This window comes from Talpa occidentalis, unplaced genomic scaffold, assembly GCF_014898055.3.
Source record: "Talpa occidentalis isolate TD23 unplaced genomic scaffold, MPIMG_talOcc4v2.1 talOcc4.3, whole genome shotgun sequence".
Taxonomy (NCBI): Eukaryota; Metazoa; Chordata; class Mammalia; order Eulipotyphla; family Talpidae; genus Talpa; species Talpa occidentalis.
This window is the reverse complement of record NW_023603184.1, coordinates 86,392,951-86,412,437: the sequence shown is the minus strand read 5'-3', so window position 1 is coordinate 86,412,437 and position 19,487 is coordinate 86,392,951. Positions and strand designations below refer to the sequence as shown.

Genomic DNA, 19,487 nt, shown 5'->3' with positions numbered 1-19,487 from the left:
TAATTCTGCTCCTCAGATTTCCCCTAGGGTTTCATTTCATAAAACACACTCTCAGAAATCAGTTCCCGAACTGTCACTCCAGCCTGGCAATGTGCAGGACACAAAGATTCCCGAATGAGGTTATGTTCTTTCTCACTCCACAGCTCATAGTCCAAGGTGGGAGAGCTGCGTCAACAACCCCTTACAATGCCATTTCATCACTCCTTTAAAACAAGGAAGGGCCAAGCTGAATGAGATCCCAGGAGAAGGCCACTGAGGCAGGGAAGGCGCAGGAGCTAGACTGTTTGTTCTGAGATGTAGAGAACAAGTAACAGTTTTCAGATACAGGGGGAGAGGGTGGAGTTGTGACATGTCAGGGAAAGCAACAGCATGTTTGAAGTCTAGAGGTAGCAGAGGATTTCATGTGTCTGGGGACCTATGAGTAGTTCTGCATTGTTGTGGGCAGGGGTCAAGATTGCTGGAAGAAATAGCTAGAGAGTTCAGTAGCAAAGAAAAAGAAATCAAGAGTGAAAAGGGTGCATAGTTAGGGGATATGATACTTGATTCAAGGCAGAGAGGTCCTTTAAAGGAGGAAGGAAGTTAAAAGAGATTTTGAGCTGTAAGAGAAAGATGGGGGGTGACATAGAGCTGGATACAACGAGTGCTGGATGGACTAGCACTCGTGATGCAGGAGCTCATGTTCTGCAAGGGACGCTTCTCCAAGCCATGCAGCAGGTGGTAGGGTCAGGGAGGAGCAAAGATAATTGAATATATAGAAGGAGAAGCTGAGAGTGAGGTGGAGTTGATTGGGGGCTTACAAACAGTGTGAAGTTTCTGACTAGCTACTGGGATTAGAGTCTGAGCAGAGACACATAATGGGTGTTGAAGCATTAATAAAGGGAATGTAGCAATTTGATACCACAAATTCACAGTACTGGACCCAGAGCCCCATACAGGTGTTGTCCACAGAACATATCATTTTGAGCTAAGGGCTTGACTCCCCTCCCTCCTTTGTACCTTCCTTCAGAGTCCCTTTTAACCATGCCTGTGTTATCACTCAATCCATAGTACTGGGTGATTTTCTTCAGGAGCACTCAGCATCCTGAATAAAAGCAGAGGAAGAGTGGTGGGGTTGATCCAGAGCTAATCGGTTTGCCAGCTGGTGTGATGTAAAGCAAGATACTGGGAGTTGAGGGTGCCAGTTAAGAAAATTTCAGTTACAAATCATGATGTAGAGATGAATAGAAGGAAATGGATCCAGGGTCAGTTGTCGTGGAGAAGAGAAAAGACTCAACTACACCAATATGATTAGTAATACTGAGAGCACGGACATGAAACATCTAAAAAGATAAACTATGGTTATGTGGGACACTAAAATTTAATACTTTAAATAAAAATAAAACGTCTTTTTTAAAAAAATGCCAATGAATGGGGAACATGGGAGACAATAATTTTCTATGGCTCATGAGCATCCCTGTGTTTTATTTTGTCAGATTGCTTATAAAAAAGGACACACTGAACGGCAAACTCAATTCACATCTCTGCCAGATCCTCCAGATATAGAATTTGCCAAGAAAGTAACGAATCAAGTGAGCAAGGTAAGTAAATAGGGGACTCTAACCCCCTTTGGAACACTGCCTATTGAGCTCAACCAGCAGAAAAAGGGATAAAGTGAACCTAAACATACAGCACAAACACACAGTACTTTTTCAGTATGACCTTAAAACATGCAGCAAAGGCAGCGTGTCTGTTAACATTGTGGAAGCATGTTAATAAATGTTCAGCCAGTTTGACAACTTGGCGATTGATGACTGTAAAAGCTGCGTTTTGAAAACAGAACCCATGTCCTAACATTTTTTAACATATTAATGTACGAAGTGTTACTAACAGAGGAACCACACATTTCCACTAAGGGTCTGATTAATTCAGTGTGAAGATCACATATAGTTTTATGCTCCAGTCAGATTGGAGGAAAATAAGAATGCACGAGTGGTCTCAGACATGGAGTAGCTTGACAGCCATGCGCAGTGCTCTTCATAACTTCTAAGGTCCTGGCAAACAGCTAAGCCTTCCTAAATTTAGGCTGGTAAACCAGCTCTGAGGAATGCAGCCCTCACAGGGAATGCAAAGAGACAGATGTTCAACTGATGAATAGACCCATGCAAAATGCCTATTTTAAAGTGTTCCAAATCAGGCCACCTTCTCCTGGCACTGCTGTTTTTGAATATTTTTTCTCTGCCCTCTGTGGAATTGAATATCATTTGGGTCTTCTGATTGCATTTTGATGGAACCTCAAGATTTCTGTCTTCTTTAAGTATTTATTTTTTCTTGAAATTATGTCTCCTGTAAAGGAGAAGGAAGATAGGCTGTCTGATGAAATCTATTCAGAGATGGTATTTAGTGTCTGATATTACAGATTACCTAACTGTATAACCAAAGGCTATTTGGATAAAAGGTCTAGTAAGTACAATAATATTTCACTAATAAAATTACCATGAGCCTAAAATTGTGCCCAGAATAAGCAGAAATTAACTTCAGAACTGTCCATAAAGAGACAGCCCACTGAAAAGTGTTGATATTGTAAATAAGATTGGGGAGCAAGGATGATTTATCTTTCTGGAAAAAAAAGGAGAAGTTATTTTCAAGTGGCCATTTAGAAAGAAAAATAAATCTATTTTAAATTTTTATTTAAAGCATATTTTAAAAGATATCTTACTAAGCCAATATTCTTTTACCTTATTTGATTATGCAGTTTGGGTGCTTGAAAGCAATAAAAATATCATTTTTAGCCTCCTCTGTACTCAGTCTCCCCACTAATTTAGGCTTGCCAGTTAGTTTAGAGCTATACTCTTAAATATAATAGCCACTAGCCAGATGTGAATATTGAACACTTAGAATGTGGTAGTGTGAACTGAGAAATATACATGTATGTGAAATATACCCTGGGTCTTGAACATTTAGTATAACAGAAGCAATGTGGAACAGCTCATTACTTCTTTTTGGATATATTATGTGTTGAAACAACAATATTTTTATCTACTGGGCTAAGTGAAATATCTTAAAATTAATTTTCCACCTATTGTACATTTTAAAATATGGGCACTAGAAAATTTAATAGTATAGTGATGGTTTGCATTATATGTCCCACAGCAGTTGGGTACAGTGGTTCATTGAGCAATTTGAAAACACAGACAGGGCTGGTTTACCCTTCTGGAATAACAACATGAGCCAAGGAGAGAAAGGCAGTGGATGAAAGTTATCAGTTTCAGTCACTGACATAATTCGTTGTAGTCTTACCAGAAATCCATGTTCCCCAAGACCACTGTGCATCCAAAATCAGTCATATTAGAAAGAAATGCGAAATGCCAGCGATTGTCAGCAGTCCCTCCAATAACAAACCATCCAGTGAAAGAGGCATTTCTCTTGAAGTCTTCCTCATATCAAGCTACTTTGACCCAAGATTCGGTGTCACCATTGTCCTTCTTTCCAACACAGAAAAAAAATCTTTACTCACTTTCCTGTATCTAAACCCTCAGCTTTTCTCGGTGGAGTTATGTCTTCCAGATCATCTGTCTTCTAGCTTCCAATATACCAGCTAATATGATGATCATGTTTCTGTAATGATTATGTTGCTGTGACAGTCAGTTTATCAGTCTTTCTTACTATACCTGTCAGAATCAATTCTGCCATATTTTGTCTACATGGCAGCACCTCCTCTGGCTCAGCTGCATTCTGTAGATTTCACATAGGTGGACCAGCAGGTAGAGTAATTCATATAAGTAGGCTTTCTAGGTGAGGAAATTATGCACACTGAAACCAATCACAAGTGGGGTCCCCAATCACACTGGGGACCCTTTCAGTTTCTCTGTGCCTGCTTCCTTCTTCCTACCAGATTCATAATAGGAATAAAATAAGATTTCAGTGATACACAACTGCAGTCTAAAATTGAAAGGGAAAATTCTGATTCCTCTGTTTTTCTACTCACAAAACTTCTCACACTAAATGTGGGTTTTCCCCCTCCCTACTAACCAATTCTTGGATACCAACTGGGTGTGTCACAATTCTTCCAATTCTAACATTATCTCCCTGCAGTTAGCATCAGATCCCATAAGCTAAGGGCTCAATCTGACAAGACTGCTCCCCCTTCAAAAATTAATCTCAAGTCTGGGGTTCCTGTATTTGTGACCAACCAGCTCTTAATCCAGATTCCTCTTCCTTGGGTTTGACAAGTTGTAAGAATGACCCACAGAACATTTATTTACATTTATTATATAATAAAGGATATGACTGAAGAGGCATATTGGGAGAGGTATGAAAGTCTCCCAGTTTCTCTCTTTGTGGAATTGGGGTACCCCGATTACTTAGAAGTTCTCTGGACTTTGTACTTGAGAGTTTTTTATGGAGTCTGTATTGCACTGACATAGTTGATTTTTTAACTCAATCTCCAGCTCTTCTCCCCTTCCCAGAGGGTGAAGGATGGGGCTGAAAGTTCTAAGCTTCTAATCATGGCTTGGTCTTTTAGATAACCAGCCATCCTGAAAATATCCAGTAATTGCTTCATAGAACAAAAGACACTCCTATCACCCAGGAAATTCTAAGGGACTTAGGGGTCTTTCAGGAGCTGGAAACCAGGAGCAAATGTGAGAACAAGAGATGCTCTTATCACCCCATCATGTGGGAGATTATATGTGTTTTAGGAACTCTGTGTCAGGAACTGAGAGTAGGTATGTTTTCTTATTGTTTCACGAGAATGTTAAAATAAAAACATCTTTTAGTTACGCATTGCTAAATTGTCACACAGCCTGAAGAGGCAAGGTTTTGGTCTTCTGAAGGCATGCAAACCCTTCCATTATGCAGAATTAGGAAGATTCCCATTGATTTCACCAGGAGTGATTGGAATGAGTCAGGAAAAGAACCTGGGCCCACTTTGTACAATGAAATACAAATGGGAATTCCTTGTAGCCCCTCTGAGGAAGATAATTTTTCTATGAATGAAGCTATCAGTGTCCCAGTATTTAGCTACTCACAGAAGTGCAATTAACTGACTTTGTAGCCCTTCCCTTCTGACAACCGCATGGAAACCACAAAAGCACATGTGGCATGTAGGAAATGAAGCCATGTGTTTACACAGATAACAGGGAGCCCAATTTGTGGCAATGAAAGTACCCACAGCTGGCTTCCCATGAGGAAGGACTATGGTCTTACTACATCTATCAACATGTAGTTACACTCTGTCCACAGGTGTCCCAGAGCCTGTAGTTGACCAGGTGTGCTTTCCTGTATTAAATGAACAATTACAAAATCTTGGAGATGTTACCCAGTTCTTGCTTTCAAGTTTCAGCATTGGAATGAAGGGCTAGAGTGGTAACTGGGAGAAGTTGGATATTGAACCCCTGATGTGGCTGACTCATCCCCTAGTACCACACACACACTCTGACGTGCTGTAAGATCCCTTGGTTGGCACAGGGGGTTCCATAAATGCATATAACTGCCTCACCCTCTGAATATCCATGGGTTCTGAGTGAACCAAGTCCTTAACTTAGCAAGGGAGGGAATTAGCACCTCCACCCTCTCACCCAAATTTCACTTAAACAATTATTTTTTGTATTGAAGCAACATTGAGTTATAACACCATATAGGTTTCAGGTGAGCATTGTTATAAATCAATATGTGTATACACCACATTAAGCTCACCACTAAAAGTCCAATTCCATCCTTCATGGTACAATTGACCCCTTTCACTCAATTTTACCCACCCTTCTCTTCAGGTAACCACTAATTTGGTCTCAAAACCTAAAGTTTGTTTTTGTTTTAATCACTCCCTTCATTTTGTTTCTTTGTTACCACATATGTTGTGAAATCATGTTATTTGTTTTTCTCCATCTGACTTACTTGACTAAGCATAATACCCTCTAAGTCCATCCACAATGCAGATGGCAGGATTTCATCTTGTTTTGTTTTTTAAATAGCTGAGTTGTATTCTATTGTCTCTCTCTCTCTATATATATCCAACACTCTTGCTGGGTAAATTGACCCCATACTGGAAGATTTGAAGACCTTTTTAAAGAACCTAAAGGAAGGCCTAGCCAAGATATTTATTATTGTTATTTTATATATTTTTACATCATTTTTCATTTTTGCACAATATATGCATTTTCATCTTGGTTATAGTCCCCATACAATTTCCATACCCCCTTGCTTTGATCTCACTCCCTCATGGTCACTTCATTTATTCTCTTACTTGTCTCTTTCAGAATTTCACTTGTCTTTTTTTCTTTGTCTTTTTTCCCTAGCAAAAATACAAGGAGGATTATGAAAATAAAGTCAAAGGCAAATGGAGTGAGACACCTTGCTTTGAAATTGCAGCTGCCAGAACGAATGCTGATAATTTCAGTGCAGTAAGTTGAGAGAGGTGGTGAATGTCCTTAGTTTGCAAGGGTGACCCTTCCCTGGATGGTTTCTGGCCACTTGCTTCTGAAACTGGCAATGAAGTTGGAAAATTAGAGTCCAGAAGCTTCATCTTAGGGGGAGAGTTCCTGTAATGAAAGAAATCCCATAACCATGCCTTCCTTTTGAGAAAGGATATTTTGATCAGATTCCATTATTCTTGCTTCAGTTTTCATAGGTATATACAATTTCAAAGTTAGTACAGGCTAATGGTGTCCTTTTAAATTTGTTCTTTGCCTGAGGAACCAAAACAGTACATTTATGAAACTGATTAGTTTCTTCCAGAATTTCCTCACTAGAAAACATTCAATCCTCTATTTAAGTTTTCTGCCCCTGGCTTTCGAGAGCTCTTTTTTATTGGCTGTCTTTCAGCCCATTATAATTGCTCCAATCTCTGTTAAATTGCTAATTTTTTTGTGACGGTCCCATAGTCTATAATTGTAATCTGACCTATGTAAGCCAAGGGAACATGACTTTTGAGTAATTCTCCAAATGACTTTTCTGCCCTCCCATGTAAATCCCTTGCACAGTTTGTTCCCATTGCATTTCTTCAGTATGTTTAATATCTTACAGAGGAAATACCAGGAAGAATTTGAGAATATGAAAGACCAGATCTACTTCATGCAGACTGAAACACCGGAGTATAAAGTGAATAAACAAGCTGGAATGACAGCTAGCAAGGTACAAGGACATTCTTTCATTCATTTATCTTGACAATCTTTGGGTGAATTTCTTCAAAGACTTTCTTTTGTTTATAATGTAAAAAAAGGGGTTCCTGAGGAGATAGCAGATACCAAGCCAGTGGATACCAACCCATTTGAAGAGTATTATTAAAACAACAACAAAAATTGCTTTGGGATTAATATAGGGTTATTAAACTTTGAAAAATTGCTATATAAAGTCTATACTTTAAGGAATGAATTTATTAAAAATTGCTACACAGGAGCATTAGCAATACCCAATTCTTCAGTATTTCAAAGATTTTGATATCTAGATTTTGATACATTTTGATACCTAGAAGTAGAAAGACTGTAATTTCAGACAGAAGAACCCCTTCTCCCAAGAAAAGAATCAGCAGCTTTATATGATATGGACACTCCCACACTCACCACTACCATCCTTTTTCTTATTTCCCATTAATGGGTGAGTATATAGTCACAGACAAAACACATGAATCCATGAATATACTCACATATTCTCTAGAGTATCTTCAGTAAATAGTCAGACTCCCTGGCATTCTAAAGCATAAACTTCAAAACCAATCTGACTTGATTCTAATTCTGACCTTCGCTCTGCTGGAGTGCTCAAAGCAGGAAAACCATGCCACTGAAGAGGTTACTGCATGATCCAATTACAAGACAGTGAATGTTTGGATGAGAGGGAGGTGGGACAGATGCTGAGGAATATTTTGAAAGTAAAGATGTTCTGATTTACTGGTGGGGCAGGTGTCAGATAGGAGAGAAAAGTTTTGGTTCAAGCAGCGAGATGGGTGGGGTTTTCTTTTATCAAGACCATGGAACAAGTGAATACAATTTTTTTGAGGGGAAAAGCGGCCTCAGCTTCAGACATGTTAGATTTGAGATGCTTTGTTGGCATCCAAGTAGAAATGTCAGTTGATTATATGAGTGAAAATTCAGGGGCAATACCTAGGAAGAGTGTAGCAATTTGGGAGTCATTAACATGTGGCTAGTTTTAGCCATAAGACTGGAAACCATCAAGGGAGTGAGTGTAGACAGGAAATTTCGAGTACTGAGAATTGGAATGCTTCTATGTGAGGACATCAGCATGATGAGGTGGGAGCAAAGTCAGGAGTGAGGATGCCTTGGGCAGCAAGTGAGGGGAGAAAGGAAGATCACCTGTGTCAAATGTGTCTGAAATGGAGTTATCAATGCATGAGAGAGGTTCATTAGTGAATGAGGAGAGAGAAATAGAAAAACATGAATATTCTCAGCTGTTTTAAAAGCATTTTCCTGAAAAGAAAAGATAAGAAAGAATGCACCATGTTTGTACACTGATGCAAAAATTCCAGTGTAGAGGGAAAATATGATGATGTTGGAGGGGGCAGAGTGACTGGACTATTGTCCCCTTGAGAAGAGAAAGGGTAAGGAGATGTGGTACTTAGGACAAGATGGCTTTGCCACTAGCCCTGATTGTTCATCCATAAACAGGAAAGGAGGCTGGGTATCCCAGAGGCAGGTAGAAAGATAGTTGAGTTTGTGGAATTTCCTTTCTGGTTGTTTCCATTTTTAAAGGGAATACATAATTGTATAAAAGAGGAAGTCTCCTTACATCTCCCATTCCTGTAGAGATCTGCTGTGAGCACTCTGTGTGGACTAGAGAGGGGGGGGGCGTCTGTGTTTCAGTTGTGTCTCTCCTACCTTTAGTTTCCAATCTGATTGGTTTTGTTTTACGAGGTTCTTAAATGTTGATAGGTTATGTGTGTGTATAATAATGTATGTGCATACATTATAGGTGGGTCTGCTTAAACACAGTTATAGACAAAATATAAAAGGGTAGGTAGATGATGCTTCTAGCTTATTTTCTTAAAAAATGTGTTGGCAAAAAGGCAGTTGGTGGCTAAGAGCTGTGTGAGGGTTTCTGGGAGAAGCAGGTATCTGGGACAGGATGTACTGTCATTATTTGCGTATTTTTCCCTCTCCCATTATTTATGTATCTCTCTGTCTTTGAGAGGAGGAGCCAAGTGTTATTCAATCTTATCTTTGTCCCAGAGCCAGGCATATAATCGACACCCTCTGGGTATTTTTGAATGAACAAATGAATGGGAAGAAAAAATATCCTGGAAATTTATGCAGTTTTTCTCCTGCTATTATGAGTTACTATGAGTATTTTGTTTATAAAATGTCAAGCTGCCATTTCTCTAAAGAGAAAATTGATTTGTGGAACTATGCCATAATATCATAATAGAAACAAGAACAAAAAGAACCTGGAGAGTTATTTTATCACTTTATTTCACTCCTACAGGTAAAATACAAAGAAGACTATGAAAAGAATAAAGGAAAAGCAGATTATAATGTACTTCCTGCTACAGAGAACCCACTGCTCAGGCAGCTGAAGGCAGCAGGAGATGTCCTAAGTGATGTAAGTATATTCTTGTCAAAAAGTGCTTTTTAAACCTGCAATAGAGATGAAATGCCTCTCCTTCTGTAATGACTAAATGCAAATATAACTTTGCAAATACTTTAAGGTTATGGTTAGCAGTTTCCCTGGAGTGCTATAGCCATGGAAGGCATAAGAGACTCTGATTATGCTGTCTGTCCATTTGGGGGCCGTGTGAAGTTAGCTCAATGGGTAAGGAAATCCTCACATGTTTATAGGCTCTGGAGGCCTGTGCCTCTGTATGGTCAAAGACGTCATAGATGTGATACATTTTGATCGAGAGAGGAGACTTTGAAAGGGGAGGGGAGAGAGTAAAACTACCTCAGCACACTGCCCTCATATTCTTCAAGCCTGTTCCTGGGAGAATAAGGAAAATGTCCTGTATTTCATAACTTCTCTCCCCCATCTTCACCATTGTGCACTCAGATTTTGGCCTAAGGAACCATTTTTTTTTTTTAAGATTTATTTATTTATGCATATAAGAGCTGGGGTACAAGCCAGAGATGTGGGGTGGAGGGGTAAGAGGATTCACCAGAGACAGAGTGGGGAACAGAACAGGCAGATTGACTGAAATACACTGCTGAGGGGAGCAACGGGCGAGTCAGAAGAGGTCTACTGTGCCATGTGGGTTGCTCCCTGGTCGGCCAGGGATGAAACTTGTGCTGCAGAGGCTGCAGATTGCTTCACAGTGCGGTGTTTAACCCCTTGCGCTACCAGGGAGGCCCATGGAACCATTGTTTGTAGACAGCAGGGCATAGAAGATGGCTTCCTAGTCTTCACAGGGATTTCTACCGATGCAGTCACTAGAGCCTGATTAATCCATCAGACCTAAGGTAGCTTAGTTAAGTGAGAATTCAGACTGGCATTAAAAGACAGTCTAATGCTACTTTGTTTATATAAATAAAGATTGAATGTATGTGATCAGGTGAGTCTTTCCCTTATGTTTACATATTCAGCTTTCCCAACATTTGGGGAAAAAACATACATATGTTTGCTGTGAAATATTTATCTTTCCTTTGTCCTTTGAATTGTCAGCAGCATAGAAAGGTATAGATGTGATTGAGGTATGGGGTGAATGATGTGACAGATGAGAGGCTGGAAACAGATTTGTCCAAATATCTCTCCTGGATATCAGTACAAAGCACATCTCTGCTTCTAAATTAAGGTTATCTTTATCAACCATATAGAAACACAGGTTCAAATTCATTTTATTGATAAAGACAGAACTATAAACATAATAAGAAAGCACCATTTACCATTTCAAAATCCAAAAGGAAAAGGTGACAATGATCTGCTTTCTCACTTGCACATTTAAAACCTAGTAGTTGTTTACTGTTATCATCCCAGCAGAGAACCAGTCAGTAGAGTCATGATTTGAGTTCTTGTATATACCTAATTTTTAGATATGCTATGTTTGCACAAAAGGGGGCTTTTCCTTGGAAAAGGAGGGAGACAGAATGTATATTTCTCAACATAAACAGATTTTTTGTGAAAGCTTGTTTAAAGAAAAACTCCCTGTTCTCAGAACACTCTGATTTGCCATGGCACTCTCTATGAGGAAAATGTGTGCCTGGGAGTTGGAGAACGCAGCAGTGCAGAAATACACAGGAACTGCTACAACTAAGGGCTTGGCCTGAGTTGGCAGGTTGACTTCTTGATTTGGGGGAGAATGTTAACAGCTGTGGCTTTACAATAATTACTAATAGAAAAGCCTTGTCATTCATGACACTCCAATGCTTGTCACTTTTTAAAGAGTGTTGACAGGCAGTTATCTTTTTTCTTCTTCTTTTGCTTCATGTTTGAAAATACGAGTGTTATTATCAGTGTGGGAGTGACAAGAATTAACTTTGTGATTTTTGTCTTTGACAGAAACTATACAAGGAAAACTATGAAAAGACAAAGGCAAGGAGCATGAATTACTGTGAGACCCCCAAGTTTCAGCTTGATACAGTTCTGCAGAACTTCAGTAGTGATGTAAGTATTCCTGTGGTCATTTCCTCTGGTAAAGAGAAGAGCCATCATTTCTCAAACAAAAACATGAAATCTGTTTTGTCTTTCAGACTAAATATAAAGATTCCTACCTAAAGAATATTTTGGGACATTATGTGGGCAGCTTTGAGGATCCATATCATACACACTGCATGAAAGTCACAGCTCAAAACAGTGATGTGAGTTCTAATTCAATTGTTGAGCTTTCCAAATAACACATTTCTTAGGAAGTGAAACAATGGTTGCATCCTTATATCTGATTTTTCTTCCTAATAGAAAAACTACAAAGCAGAATATGAAGAGGACAGAGGTAAATGCTTCTTCCCCCAGACCATAACTCAAGAATATGAAACAATCAAGAAACTAGATCAGTGTAAAGATGTAAGTCTGTGGAGTGAACTTTGAATATTACTCCTTCTGTAGCCTCTCCTGGTCAATATGTTTAAAATGTTGACGTATTTACCACTAAATACAAGTAAGGAAGTTTTAAGAAATAAAATTTATGTTGTAATAGATACGATATTTTTATCCATCATCATCCATATGTTTCAAGAGTTAATTCTAGCTCATTTTCCCAAAGAGAAGTTATTGGGAATCTGAAGATACGAAGTTTCTTATACAGAGGTAAGAACACCTTTCAAAGAAACTGCAGTCTAATGAGAAAAACATCATGTGTTTCATTTACTTGTTTTTTGGAACTAGGGTTCTGCCTGCTTGGCCTATTGGTTAACTTGAATTAGACAGGTGATCCTGCTAAACCTGCTTCCTCTTCTCTCCCACAGCATACCTACAAAGTCCATCCAGATAAGACAAAATTCACTCAAGTTACTGACTCTCCTGTTTTGGTGCAAGCCCAGGTCAATTCCAAACAACTGAGTGATGTAAGTTCCTCTAAATATCCAGGAGATCTTATTATGGGAAATAGCATAGCCTATCTCTACAAGTAAAATCCAATGACATCACAATGATTTATTATTAAAAAAAGTTTAAATTTTTGGAAATTTAACGTGTATGTATTTTTAATCATCTAAGATAGTTTTTAATTGGTGGTTCTGTAAGGGAAACTGATGGAGCCTAGTGCTTGTTCGAGTCAAATAAAACTGGATTGGAATACCAGCTCTATCTTGACCTGATGGCCTAAGCAAAATTTTTTATCCTGTCTGTACCTCTTCTTTCTCTTTTATAATTTATGATTGATTGGAAGATTAAGTGAAAGGCAATGTGTGCATAGTGCATACCTTTGTCCCCAAACAAGCATTCAATACATGAAATTTCTCTCTTAAATTAGTTTTTGGGAAATGGAGCCTTTGAGTTCAGTCCTATGAGCATTAAGTATTAATTTCCAAGTTTGTAGCCACTGAAAAAAATTGCAATAGAAGTAATCTCAGAAAACTTCAATTCAATTAGACTTCAATTAGAGTATCAACAAACTGTAATGTATATGAGGGGATATAACCCTCCCATTATATTCCCTCTTTGTTAGAAAAGGTTCTGCATTTCTGGAGCACTAATAATGAAAAGGAAGAAAGGGCTGTCACTCTCAATGGCCCCAGGACTACAGAGCCGTTGTGATATGCTTAGAGGGGAACATGTGTGAAGGAGTCGCCTCACACCATTGGGATCATACCACAGTGATAGCTTCTGTTTGTCTGGCAAACAGGATTGTCAGCAATACACGGGAGCCCCACCTCTGGCTTTCTCTTTCAATCTCAACAACTTTGTCAATTGTCACTTAACAAATTGCATTTTACACTTTATTATATCAAACATACCACCCAAGATTTTGTTTATAATTTGCAACAATACTTCAGAACTAATTGGTGTGTGCTCTGTTTTCTTAGCTAAATTACAAGGCAAAACATGAAAGTGAAAAGTTCAAGTGCCACGTACCTCCAGATACTCCTGCCCTTTTGCAGCACAAAGTCAATGCCTACAACCTGAGCGATGTAAGTTTGTAGCGCATGGTGCTGTGTGCTCTGCTGAAAACAGTGTTTTTGTTTTTTTAATTATTTCATTGGTTAAATATTTCAATATTAAAGATGGAAAGCACAGCTAACATTTGTATCATGTTCCTATGTTCCTGCCAATGAAACTTTGAATTCACCTTCTAAAATGGGGGTGGCAATCTTGTAAGTAGCTTCATACAATCAGACAATCCTAATATATTTTAACCAACTCTCAAAATACCACTACTCATGTATGTTTAATTGCAAACCTTAAGGTTAGATCTTGTATTCATATATTAATTTGTACTGCGCTAACATTACTTTTCTTTTAGGACCTGATTTCTAGATACACTTCATTTCACTTATTCACCAGGCCTTTATTGTCCCTTATTTCACACAATTGATACTCATTTCTACAGAAAGTCAGAGATAAAAATTACAACATAATTATATGACATATATTGACTATATTAATACTTACCACAAAAAGTAAATTAAACATATTTGTGTCACTATAAAATATTCAGTGTAGTAATCAAATATTAATTTAATTTGTTAAAAGAAAATTAAAGAAGCTTGATAGTGGAGAATTAGAAGCTTAAACGTGAGGAGAATTATCTAAAATACGCATGTTCCCTGAAAAATGAAAACAATCCATTTACTTTATATAAAAATAAGGTACTGAGTTATCCTTAGTCTTTAGGTGTGACAATGTGCATATCATTTTTACTGATTACTAAAAATTTCCTGTCTAGAATGTGTATAAGCAAGACTGGGAGAAGAGTAAAGCTAAGAAATTTGACATTAAAGTAGACGCCATTCCCCTGCTGGCAGCCAAGGCCAACAGCAAGATCGCTAGTGATGTGAGTACGGACCGGCCATCTGGGCAGGGAGGCTGGGAGACATTTCATGACAGGTGGAATCTGGCATGTGTGATGTCTTTGCAGGTGATGTACAAGAAAGACTATGAAAAAAGCAAAGGGAAGATGATTGGTGCCCTCAGCATTAATGATGATCCCAAGATGCTGCACTCTTTGAAGACGGCCAAAAACCAGAGTGATGTGAGTGCTTCTGTCACTCTGTCTTGTTTTCAGATATGACTATACTTACTGATTAAGGGCACCTTGGATGGGATGTTAGCCTGAATGAAATCTGAGATTCCGGATAATATGTCAAGCATGAATGCCCACTAGTAAAGCATGGTTAACTCCTGAATATATCTCTGCACTCTGAGACACTAGTGAATATTGTAAAGATTCCCTTAGTCTTCTTAATGCTCTCTGTTTTATCAGGGGGCAGTATACTAGCCATATTTTTCAAATTGTTTTTCCTGGAAATGGGTTTAATATCTCTGTATGTAAAAGCATATATTCATTCCCTTAGATGACCTGACTTAACAGGACTTTGTGAAAATACAAATAGAAAAGTAAAAGACAAGACGTGAGAAAAATCTGGCTAAAGACAAAATGGGGAAAACTGAATGAAACAAAACCCCCAAAGCAACGTATTTAATTTTAAGAATTTTATAAAATATTGATCTTATTTTAAAATATGTATTAAAAATTTGAATTCTTCACAAAATTTCTTTCCTAATCATAACAAAAGATTCTATTCTATATCATTCATAAAGTCATGTCTTTATTAAATGTGCTTTTTATTTCTATACGGTAGAATTATAGAAATGTAAAGGAATACATGTTATATGCAATAAAACAGAGAAACCATCTTTTCCTGCATTACTGATATAATGTTAAATATTAGGTCTTAGTGATAAAGAGCCTCTTCCAGGGGTGTTGTAAAATATGCTTTCATGAAATGCTGAGCTGAATACTTTTCTAGGACTGTATTAGTAGCTACAGTCCACTTTATACCTCTTATCTCATTTTATACCAACTCTTAAAAAATTCATTTTCCTTCCAACACATTCAAGAGGAAAGAATTATTTTATGAAAAAAAGTTGCTTAGACAGCAGCAATGGTGTGCTATGATTTATTCTGGATGAGAAATAATGTGATGAAAGTAACAGACATTTATGGTTATTAACAGACTAGATTATATAGGACATAAACCTCTAACATATTAATTCCATTGATTGTTTTTTTTTTTTTGCATTGTGAAAATAAACACGGAAAAAATTCAGAGTTTTTACCTTTTGGTTAAAAATATAACAATGACACAAATGACTTTTATACCATGAGGTACATTTTTCTTTGTTTGGTTATCACTGTTTGATTTTTGTCTTTTGACAGAGATTATACAGGGAAAACTATGAGAAGACAAAGGCAAAGAGCATGAATTACTGTGAGACTCCCAAATACCAACTTGATACTCTGCTGAAGAGCTTCAGTGAGGTTTGAAAGACTATGATTACTCTAGGGATTGAGGGCTTTCCTACTGTTGACAAATACTTTGTGAATTTGAGCTGCATATGTTTTCTTTTTTCAGGCTAAATATAAAGATTCTTATGTACAGAATGTTTTGGGACATTACATAGGCAGCTTTGAGGACCCATATCAAATACACTGCATGAAAGTATCAGCTCAAAACAGTGATGTAAGTTTGAAGACAATTGTTCAAGACTTGCAGTGACATTTTTTGGGAGTAATGACAGCATGATATATTTTTGTTTTTTCTTACTATAGAAAAATTACAAAGCAGAATACGAAGAAGATAGAGGGAAATGCTATTTCCCTCAGACAATAACACAAGAATATGAAGCAATCAAGAAGCTAGATAAGTGTAAAGATGTAAGTTGACTGCCCTGGATTCTTAAATGGGGTTTGGGATTCTTGTGCCATCTAGTGGTAAATATGGCAGAAGTTTAAGTGCTAGCATCTAGAGTTTAAATGCTAATAATAAGTGTCTAGCAGATGTTTACTTTTAAATTTTGATTTTTGGGTGAGGATTACAAAAATTGCTGTAAAGAAATCTATTCATTCAAAATAATTTCAGGTTTTGTAAGTTGTGGTTTTTACTCTAAAGATTTATTTATTTATGCATACAAGAGCTGGGGCATAGGCCGGAAGCATGGGGGGTGAGAGGACCAGCCAGAGACAGAGTGGGGAACAAAAAAGGCAGATTGACCAACGTACACTGCTGAGGGGAGCAGCTGGCGAGACAGGAGAGGTCTACTGCGCCATGTGGGTAGCTCCCTGGCTGGCTGAGAATCGAACTCGCACTGCAGAGGCTGAAGACAGTCTCATAAGTTGAGTCCCAACCTCCTGCGCCACCAGGGAGGCCCTGTTTTTACTTTTTTATATACACATGATTTTGAGAAAAAGGAGAACATGGAAATGTGTTAGAGATAGGTATTCATTCAGTCAACACATTTACACAAGGGGCTAGCTTATGCCAGATGCCCCCGTTGGTGTTGGGAAAGAATAGGTGATAGAGTGTGCTGCCTCTTGTGAAGTGTGCATTTGAGAGAAAGAGGCAGACACTAAACAAAGAACATAGAAACAAGAGAGATCAGACAATGATAAGGCAACTGATGTATAATAATGCTACAGAATTAAATAGGATAACATGGGATAAAGACCAAATGGACACTGTAGGCTGGGTATTCAAGGAAGTTATAAGGCAGGAATGTGCAGCTACACCAAGATCAGGTAGTGGGGGAGATAGCAGGAGAACAGCCTAAGGAAAGAGGAGCTTGGAATTTAAAAACTTGAATTGATGAGTTGGTGAATGAATGGCCCGGGGAGGAGGACAGTAATGAGAGGTAAAATGGCAGGAGATGAAAGAGGGGTAGAATAGGGCGCTTATGAATAGGGCACTTAAGCCAAAGTAGAGTTAAAATTGAATACCATATCCAGTGGAAAGTCATTGTGAACTTCAGCAGAGAGGGGGATTAATTTGGTAGCTGAGTTGGAGCAGGGAGACCGGTTTAGAAGCAACTTCAGTGGGGAGAGATTGAGAGAGAAAGCAGGGAAGGATGTGAGAGGGGATCAACAAAGTTTTCAGGAACAATTTCAGGAGCTATATTTGTCTGGAGGCTTTTTTATGTTAGTGTGTATATGAACCAGAATAAGAAGATACATTATGAAATTTCATTAAAGAACATCTTCTTTTCTAGCATACCTACAAAGTTCATCCAGATAAGACCAAGTTCACAGCTGTTACTGATTCTCCTGTACTATTGCAAGCTCAGCTCAACACAAAGCAACTTAGTGATGTAAGTCCCTTGATTCATACAAGTGTGTTTGACTCCGAATGCTTTGCCTATTTGAAACATAAACATTTACACAATTTTCACTGACTCAACTATCATCCCAATTCAAGATTTGTGTAATAAAATTAAAAAGAAGCTGCTAGATTGAATAGTAGCACAGGGGAAATTATGTGAGACAATAACAAAAATTAACTATTACCTCTTCAAGAAAGCACTAATTTTTAGTGGACATTTGTTCATTAGGACCTGTCAAAAGATCCAAAAAGATGCTTACTAAAACTTCATGCCAAGTTAAATAAACAACAAAAGCATCCACTTTGGTTGGTAATAAAACAAGTATTTCCTCTTCAAAAGTTTGCTAACAAAAAGAGCACAGAAAGACTTCAGGCAATAATGAGAAAACCAATGTAGGATGATGATATAGAATTAAAAGAGAATGACATGAAAGAATGATGGGTGGCCGTTTTATATCGGTGGTTAAGGAAGGTCCGTGGTAGAATGGTGAAGCTGTCCCAAGATCAGAGAAGAGCTGCAGTGCTTCTCAAACATTCATGATCACATGGACCACGTAGTGACTCTTGTAAAAATGCAAATTCTGATTTAGTAGGTCTGAATCTGTTCTGATTCTCTAATAAGCTCCTAAATAAAGACAATTGTGATTGGTGTGATTGGTAGACCATGCTTTGAGTGCACATCCTTGTCAAGACAGGAAAATGAAGTATACTAAGTTCTCACTTAAAGTCATGGATAGTTTTTTTGAAACTGTGACTTAAGCAAAACCATGTATAATGAAAGCAATTTTACCATAGGATAATTGATATAAGGCAGAGTTAAGTTCCCATGGCATATTTCTGGTAACAAAAACATCAAACTTCCAAATAATAACCCCAAACACTTCTAATACGCAAAAATTATTTGTAGTCATTCATTTTCCAACTTGCTTATTCTAGTTCAGGCTTATGGTTAGCCAGAGCTTAACCTGGTTACTTAGGGAGTAAAGCAGGAACCAACCCTGGACAGAACCATTTCTTTGCAGGGCACCTTTACACATACACACCCTCCCCATGTGCACTCAGACTGGAACACAACGATTCCAGTGTGCCTCCTTGGGATGTGAGAGGAAATCTGAGTAATGGGGGAAACCCATGAAGATGTGGGGAGAACATGCTTTTATGACCATTATAATAAAATGTATTGAACAAAATGGAGGTTATTCTAGGACCTGCTATATATAGTTTGTTCTATTATGCAAAGTGTTTTAGTAACACGATTAGCTCATATGCAATTGGTCAAAAAAAAGAAAATGGTGTCAGTATAATCCAGAAATCGTCTAGGTTCATGTGCAACATTTCCTATCATCTTAATATTTTGAGTCACAAGAAGGAACAGCAGCCTAGATATTAACATCACTGACCCAAATGAACTTGACTAGCTGCAGAGGAATACCATGCTCTATCGAGGTCCCTACCACCATGCTCTCTTCTCATTGAACTGTTTATGTTCTGTTTTGAAGGTGCTTATAAGCACAGTTCTCTATCTTGAGTATCAAGAGCTGTATTCCCTCTTTCCATTCCCATCCTATGACCTACTGTCATCTTTCTAAATATTAAATAAACTACTATCTTTTATAAATTTAATAATATATCTTTAAACTGTGCTAGTATTTTATTTTGAATTACTCTCATTTTTTTTTTTAAATAATAAATTTTATTTTTATATTCCCCCATACAATTGCAAAAGCCCCATTCTGACCCCAATCCTTCCCTTCCCACCCCCCACCCCCCAAAAAGTGTCTCTGGTTCATAGTTTTTTGTTGATTTTGATTTTCACTTTCTTAT

The 19,487-nt window shown here is 37.9% G+C and overlaps 1 protein-coding gene across 1 annotated transcript in view; it reads left to right on the top strand.

The window, feature by feature from the left end:
* The window catches only part of LOC119255127 (nebulin-like), a gene marked incomplete at its 3' end in the record, with an annotated part of 62,887 nt that overhangs the window by 21,347 nt on the left and 22,053 nt on the right, over nucleotides 1-19,487 (top strand). Inside the window, 15 exon segments of the mRNA XM_054699454.1 lie at nucleotides 1,473-1,577; nucleotides 6,273-6,377; nucleotides 7,000-7,107; nucleotides 9,409-9,525; nucleotides 11,413-11,517; nucleotides 11,604-11,711; nucleotides 11,809-11,913; nucleotides 12,315-12,413; nucleotides 13,374-13,478; nucleotides 14,234-14,341; nucleotides 14,426-14,539; nucleotides 15,728-15,829; nucleotides 15,924-16,031; nucleotides 16,121-16,225; nucleotides 17,554-17,652. Of these exon segments, the coding sequence (XP_054555429.1) occupies nucleotides 1,473-1,577; nucleotides 6,273-6,377; nucleotides 7,000-7,107; nucleotides 9,409-9,525; nucleotides 11,413-11,517; nucleotides 11,604-11,711; nucleotides 11,809-11,913; nucleotides 12,315-12,413; nucleotides 13,374-13,478; nucleotides 14,234-14,341; nucleotides 14,426-14,539; nucleotides 15,728-15,829; nucleotides 15,924-16,031; nucleotides 16,121-16,225; nucleotides 17,554-17,652 (1,593 nt within the window).